General features: G+C 65.9%; 2 protein-coding genes across 9 annotated transcripts in view; one reads left to right on the top strand and one right to left on the bottom strand.

The window, feature by feature from the left end:
* ANKS3 (ankyrin repeat and sterile alpha motif domain containing 3) overlaps nucleotides 1-3,123 on the top strand; it is a 62,494-nt gene extending 59,371 nt beyond the window's left edge. For 2 of the 8 annotated variants that reach the window (XM_037815414.1, XM_037815421.1), the window contains 7 exons: nucleotides 153-277; nucleotides 685-826; nucleotides 1,206-1,384; nucleotides 1,652-1,731; nucleotides 2,179-2,262; nucleotides 2,540-2,630; nucleotides 2,763-3,108. In XM_037815414.1, the coding sequence (XP_037671342.1) occupies nucleotides 153-277; nucleotides 685-826; nucleotides 1,206-1,384; nucleotides 1,652-1,731; nucleotides 2,179-2,262; nucleotides 2,540-2,619 (690 nt within the window). In that variant the 3' untranslated portion in view covers nucleotides 2,620-2,630; nucleotides 2,763-3,108. Of the gene's footprint in view, nucleotides 1-152; nucleotides 278-684; nucleotides 827-1,205; nucleotides 1,385-1,651; nucleotides 1,732-2,178; nucleotides 2,263-2,539; nucleotides 2,631-2,762 lie in introns of those variants that run through there. The other 6 variants (XM_037815415.1, XM_037815416.1, XR_005213709.1 and 3 more) reach the window with 6 other exon arrangements.
* Nucleotides 3,124-5,057: 1,934 nt separating this feature from the next.
* On the bottom strand, nucleotides 5,058-6,733 carry NUDT16L1 (nudix hydrolase 16 like 1). Its single transcript, XM_037815424.1, has 3 exons — nucleotides 6,557-6,733; nucleotides 6,198-6,458; nucleotides 5,058-5,426 (listed from the first exon to the last, which is right to left on the bottom strand). Exons 1-3 carry the CDS (start codon nucleotides 6,707-6,709, stop codon nucleotides 5,205-5,207), a joined length of 636 nt encoding a protein of 211 aa, XP_037671352.1. The 5' UTR covers nucleotides 6,710-6,733; the 3' UTR covers nucleotides 5,058-5,204.
* Between the last annotated feature and the right edge of the window lie 97 nt (nucleotides 6,734-6,830).

The raw sequence follows: 6,830 nt of genomic DNA, 5'->3' as shown, positions 1-6,830 counted from the left end.
GAGCTTGGGTGTCCAGGGTGACTTGGAACAGGGACAGGACTTTGGGAATCTGTTCACATTTAGCAAGGAAGAAAAAGCTGCCTTGCACTCGTGCCTTTTCTCCCCCACTCCACGCTTCCCCACCCGACTTGCCCGCTCCGCTCGGCCTCCAGGATCTCGCCACGCTGCTGGAGCAGATCGGATGTCTGAAGTACTTGCAGGTGTTTGAGGAGCAGGACGTGGACCTCCGCATCTTCCTGACCCTCACCGAGAGTGACCTGAAGGAGATCGGTATCACGTGAGTCCACAGGGCCCGTGGCTCCCACCCCACTTGCCCGGGGACCCGAAGAGCCTGCATGGAACCCTCCTGTCTAGAAAGCGGCTTTTTCCCTTCCAACTCAGCTGCACTCAGGGGCCCTCACACCTAGACCTGGTTATGCCGGGGGCTGCCCATGTCAGCAGAGGCTCTTGTCCACCATCAGGCGTGACCAGCAGTGTCCTCCGTTCAAAGCCGCCAGTGGCTGGGGAGGGCCCAGGGTGGGAGGTCAGCTCACTTCTCTTACAACCCGCCATTCCTGTCCTCTGGCCCCAGGACCCCAGGGGACAGCCCTCGACAGGCTGGGGTCTTTCCCAGGGGGTGGTCTTGGCGTGGCCTTCACACCCCAGCAGGTGCTCGTCGGCTGCCTTCTCTGACTTACCCGGCAGGTTGTTCGGGCCCAAAAGGAAGATGACCTCTGCCATCGCCCGCTGGCACAGCAGTGCCCGCCCCCCCAGCGATGCCCTGGAGCTGGCCTACGCCGACCGGCTGGAGGCAGAGATGCAGGAGCTCGCCATCCAGCTGCACAGGGTGAGTGCGGAGACGGAGCTGGGGTTAGGGGCACTGTGGAGACAGACGGGGTGGGGCAGGGATGACCCTACATCAGGGGGGCAGATGGACGAATGAAAGGACGGAGGCTTCCAGCCCCCACAGAGCTGGGAGAGCCCCACACGTGGCCCCATCACCCCAGGAGAGGCTCAGGCAGATTGGGATATTGGGGCGGGCGAGGTCAGAGGGAGACAGAGAGAGGCAGACGGGGAGCCAGGCCAGGGCCAGAGTGGATCCAGAGGGAGCAGCCCCCAGAGCCAGGGAGGCCCCAAGATGGAGCACCAGGAGCGAGGAGCAGAGCCGCTGCTCACAGCCCCGGGGGGAGGCCAGGCCCAGCTCGCAACACCCCCTGGCCCTGCAGCGCAGCGAGGAGGTGGAGACCCTCCGGGGCCTGGTGTCCCAGGAGCGGGAGCTGCGGGCCGTGATGGAGAGCTGCCTCCTGGAGCAGGAGCAGGATGGTGCCCGCAGGGACAGTCTGGTGCAGCTGCAGGAGACCTGGGCGCTGGCTCGGGAGGCGGTGCTTGCGCTGGACCAGTTGCGGTGAGTGGGCACTGCCCGGGCTTCTCCTCGCAGCTGACTCGGGGGCCGGCCTTCACGGGCTCCCAGCTCCAGCTTGTCGTTTCCTCCTGGTTCTCTAACCAGGGCCTGGGCCGCCTCTCGCTGCGGCTGCCCCCCTGTAGGGCAGCCCGTTGTCGCAGGAGCCTCTGCGGTGCTGCCGTACGTGCAGCTCCATGCAGAGCAGGGCCAGGCAGGGGTAGCACCTGCTGCCTGGCTTTCCCTCACCTGCGCTCGCCCTCTGCCCGCCAGAGCCTGTCAAGCTGAGCTGGCTGCCCGTGTGAGGCCAGACGAGCCCCCAGGCAGGGGGGCCCCCGCCCAACCCCCTGCTGGTAAGGAGCGCAGCACCCAGCCGTCCCCTCAGCAGGGGTGGGAGGTCAGGGAGGCCCTGGGCACCGCACAGCTCCCAGACCACGGGGGCAAGGCCAAGCCCACATCCACCTGGGGTAGGGGACACCCTGCCCTCCAGGCCTGGGAGGCTGGGCCTGGCCAGGAGCTCTGGGGACTCCGCGGCCCCCAGCCGGGCCAGCCTGGGCCCACCTGAAGGACCCTGTGGCTTGGGTCCTCATGGGCTTGGCTGGGGCTCGGCCCTGAGCGGCCATTAGCACTTCTGTCATTGAGCCCGGAAAAGCCTGGGAAGTCTCTCAGCTGTGGGTGCCCAGCAGGGGAAGGGGCACTGCAGGGATGGCCCAGAAGCCCACTGCATCCCCGGACTCCCAGCGGGTGGGGAGTGGCCAGATCGCCAGAGCTCCCTGCTCACAGTGGCCTGTGCCCCGCAGATTCCAAAGGCTGCCAAGCTTCCCTGCAGGCCATGAGCCTCCCCGAGCTGTCATGGGTGCTGGAGGACCAAGTCCGGGAGATGGGTGAGTCTCCACAAGCAAGGAATGGGCCTTGCCTCCGTCCTGGGACTGGGGGAATGTGGAGAGCCCCTTTTGTTCCGGGAGGAGGCAGAAAGAGCCCTCCCAGGGAAGGCAGCCTGGACTTGCTCTACTGGGGTCCCCCCGCAGGGTGCCTCGTGGTGTTGGGTGCTGGGCTGAGGTCTTGACCACTGGGGGGGCCCTGCCCTGTGGCCTCAGACCCCGAGGGCAGCCTCCCGCCAGCCCCCTCCCTGCAGAGCCGTGACCGTGCTCCTGTCTGCAGGGCAAGCACTGGGCTCCATGACCCAGAGCCTGGAGAAGCTGCGAGCACTGAGCGGGAGGCAGAGCTGGCGGGAGCCATAGCCAGAGGGGCGGTGAGCGTCAGCCCAGAGCCTGTAGCAGGGGCCAGGGGAGCCCCGGGAACCCCAGGGGTGGTCTGAGGCTGTGGAGGGGTGCCCCACCTTCAGCCTCCCCCTTCCCCGCTCACGAGCGCTTTGCCTTTCCAGAACCTGACGTCGGGTGACTGATCCACCCTGAAGCTGTGTACCAGGGAGGTGACGAGGGCAGTGAGTGGGCGGCGGCAGCAGCCCGGCCCCTGGGCCAAGGATTGGGCCTGTGGAGCAGCGGCAGAGGCAGGAAGGGGCTGTGGCCGGGCGAGTGCAGCGAGGGCAGCACTGGGCAGGACGCGGCCTCTCGCTCAGACCTGGCGGCCAGGCCTGTGGCTCTCTGGGCAGCAGGGTCCGGCCAGGTGGGGCCTGGGGAGGGAGAGCCCCACAGCCCGCAGGTGCAGGCCCAGGGCACCTGGTCAGCGTATGTCATTTGCTGGAAAATAAAATTTAAGATAAACTGGTATATAGTTACCAAAAACTTACACAGCTTCCAACAGTTTCTGATGGCAACTGCAGACTGCAGTTACGCAATTCAAGTCAAGTCTCGTTCTAACTTCCTCGAGCTGGGCCAGACCCCACGGGATAAGGGCATCCTCTGCAAGACTGTCCCCAGCCACGGGCTCAGGGCCCAGGCTGCCCGTGCCTCTGACCAACTGCCTACAGATTCGGGGTTCCCACCCCCACCTCCCCCCAAAATTCCATAATTCACTGCAACGACTCACAGAACTCACTAAAGTACTATCTTAGAATTTTCGTTTTGTTGTAGTAAAAGGAGACAAGTGAGAATCCAAGGCGCAGAGGATGAGGTCTGGGGCCTCAGACAAACCTCCACGTCCTCTCCAGGTGAAGCCGAAGTGCATCGCCCGCCCGGCCCAGCAGCGCTATAGATTTCCTTTGCCACAGAAGCTCCTCGTGGCTTCGGGTCCCAGGTTACATGGGGGCTCGTTGTGCAGGCCTGATGGAGGGACTCCAGGCCCACGGTGGAGCTCACTCAGCCCCACCCCCAGTCACCTGCTGGGGCTGTGTGTGTGGGGGGGGTGTGTGTGTGTGTGTGTGGGGGAGCACCCTAAGGCTGCAGGTGGGCCAGCCCCTTCCCTGTTGCCTCATTAGCATACAACCCAGCAGGTATAGCTTTGGGCCCACCCTGACAAAAGGCACTCCTACAGAGGGGCCAAGTCTGTCCCCTGGTCCGTCCCAGCTGGGGAGGGCTCAGGAGTGGCTGACACCAACAGGGCCACAGCAGGGACCAGCCTGACTGAAGCCCTGGGGCTCAGGCCCCCCAGGACCACTCTTCTGCCCCTACACCAAAGAACTCTGTGCTCGGAGCCAGACGCGGTTCAGTGCAGGGCAGTGCCTCCCCTGGGAGCCCCAGGGATCCCACAGAAGTTACTGCTCCAGCTGAGCACGTCCCCAAGCCCCTGGAAGGCAGCGAGCAGGTGCAGGTTTTGTTTTTCCACAGCCTGGTGCCCTTCTCCCCCAGGCCTAGTGGCTCTGTCAGCCGGCACCCTGCATCCCCACCTGTGCTTCCAGAGTGGCCCCTGGAGCAGCCCACAGATGGTGTCAGGAAAGGAGGGCGGTTTCCCAGGCAGAGGCCAGAGCAGCAGCTCAGCCCAGGCGCAACCAGAGCCCAGGAGTGGGAGAGAGAGCCTGACCTGGAAAGTGTCATTCAGAAGCCACCAAGCCAGGCTGACGGCCACAGAGGCTGGAGGCCAGCGGTGGCTGCAGTGTACAGAGGTTCTGGCCTGAGCACCCCCTCTCCTAGGGACAGCAGGGCTGAGCCAGTCTGGAGCCCCCGTGCCTATGGCCCAGAGCCCCGCTCTCGGTTGTGGCCGTCACCCAGAAGAGGAAGCTGCCATCTGCCAAAGTGTCTGGGGCAGCCCCTCCCTGGGCCAGCCCTGGACCTCCAGGCGGGATGAAGGAACACGCAGAGAGCAGCTGCAGGGCTCCTTTATTTTTCCTTTTCCTCCTCCTCAATTCCATACCCTGCTGGGCCCTGCAGCCCTGACTGTCCTCTGGGACTGAGCCCACAGTGGGGTAAAGCCACTCAAGCCTTACCCGAAGTCCATACCCCATGGAAGAAAAACCTAACCAAGTAAATCCAACAACCAAAATTAATGGGATAACAGCCTGCCCCCACCCTGGCTCTGGGGGAGGACACAGGAATGAACCCCCTTCATGGGAACAAGCCACCTTCTGAACAGCACCGATGTGTGCGCAACCACACACCGTGGAAACCAGCCATCCCTGTGCCCGCAGCCTACACTGCCCCGAGAGAGACACACGGCGGGTTCGAGCCGGACAAGGGCTGGGGTGGGGTGGGGGGCGAGAGCCTCCCAAACCTGGAGAGCCAGGCCTGGGGGCCCAGGCCGCCCAGTGCCACCCTGAGAAGCCCAAGGCGGGCTGGGTTCCGCCGGCCCAGCCACTGCCGACAACCCCAGGTGGTCCGGGGGGTGCAGACACGCAAGGAGACACTTCCACGGGGGTGCCAGGGTTGGGCCTCAGCCCATGGGCACAAGGGGCCAGGGGGTGGGCAGCAAACAGTGCTGCCCAGGAGCACCCTCAGGAGGAAGCTGGGAGCAGCTTCTCCAGGGCCTTCTTCTGCTTCTCTGTGGCGGCAGCCAAGGCCTCCGCCAGCTTCTCCTCGGGCATCATGTTGAGCACCTTGAGGGCAAAGAGGAGCTGGTACTTGGCGGTGCTGATGAAGGCGTTGCTGAGGAAGTTGGGGAAGCCTCCAACTCGGTCCTTCTGGGTGTACAGCGGGACCCTCACGAGCCCCAGCACCTGCAAGGAGACGCAGCCGGGGTCAGACTGGGGGCCCCTGCCCAGCTGGCACACCCTGCAAGCTTCGGGGCCAGGGGCAAAGCAGCTGGTATTGCCAAGGACACGACGGGAGACCTGGGCAGAGGCTGGTGAGCAGAGGCCAGCCAGCCCCCCTTGGGTGGTGCAGTCCCCTCTACCCTCCTCAACAAGCAAGTTTCCAGGGCGACCCCATGCTCTTCCCCCCTCCTTGCCCACAAGCCTTGCCTGCTGCCCCTCCAGTTCACACCCCATGCTCCCCCCTCCATCTGGTAAATCTCCAGTATCCCAAGTCACACCCCGCCCTTCTGATCCGTTAAAACCAAAGATCCCCAAAACCCAAACAGCCACCACGAAATCCCCAACTTCCCTCCCAGCCCAGGAATCCACCACCCCAAGACCCTTGCTCTTCGGTTTCCCATCTTCCCAGGCAAGCGCAACCCCCCTTCGCTCCCAACCCTCCCCCCAAGAAAATCCTCCCCCCACACCCGAGCCCGCTCCCCACTCCCAGGGTTGGCAACGGCAGGCAGCAAGGCGGATGGAACACAGCCCTGAGGGCGCCCCAGTCCCCGTCCCTTCCCTCCCGGCCTCCCGGCCCCAAGCCCCTCTCCCCACCCCGTTCCTGGAGACAGCGACACCCCACCAGCCCGGCCAGGGGACCCTCAGGGGGACGTGTTACCCATCGGTGCCTTCCGCGGGGCCAGAGCCAAACCCCGGGGCGGGGGGCGGGGGGCGGGGCCCGGGCGGCGGCCCCACCTCCAGGCCGTGGTCGCGCGAGTGCACCGCGCTGATCTCCACGGCGTGCAGCTGCTCCAGCGTCAGCTGCCGCGCGTACAGGTGCGCCACGACGCGGTGCGGGCCCTCGGTCAGGTGCGAGCTCAGGTAGTCGGCCTCGGTGAGGCGCAGGCAGCCCAGGCCCAGGCCCAGCACCCGGTTCAGTCCGTCCTCCAGCGACCAGAAGCGCCGGTCCACGAAGCCCCCGGGGAAGCCCAGCAGCCCGTCGAAGCGCATCTGCATCTGCCAGGGGAGCGCCGGGTCAGGGCGAGGCCCGCGGCGGCCAGGTCGGGGCGCAGGCTCCGGCCCCGGCCGCGGCGCCCGCCCGCCCCCGTCCTCACCAGCACGGAGAAGCGCATGGGGATGCGGCCGAAGAGCTGCCCGGGGTTGGCCGCGTAGAGCATGGCGTGGCACGAGTGGCTCCAGCCCGGCCCCAGGCGCATCGCCTCCACCCGGCTGATCTGCTTCAGCTCAGGAACCGCCGCCGTCGACATCTTGCCGCTGCCCTCCGCAATCGGGCGCCGGGCCCCTAAGAGCATGCGCAGGCCCGCCCCCGCCGCGCCCCGCCAATCCGCGGGCCCGCCTCCGCCGCGCCTCCACCCCGCCCCTCCCCCC

Source organism: Choloepus didactylus, chromosome 21 (genome assembly GCF_015220235.1).
Source record: "Choloepus didactylus isolate mChoDid1 chromosome 21, mChoDid1.pri, whole genome shotgun sequence".
Taxonomy (NCBI): Eukaryota; Metazoa; Chordata; class Mammalia; order Pilosa; family Megalonychidae; genus Choloepus; species Choloepus didactylus.
The sequence above is the reverse complement of the archived record's forward strand: the minus strand, read 5'-3'. Positions and strand labels throughout refer to the sequence as shown.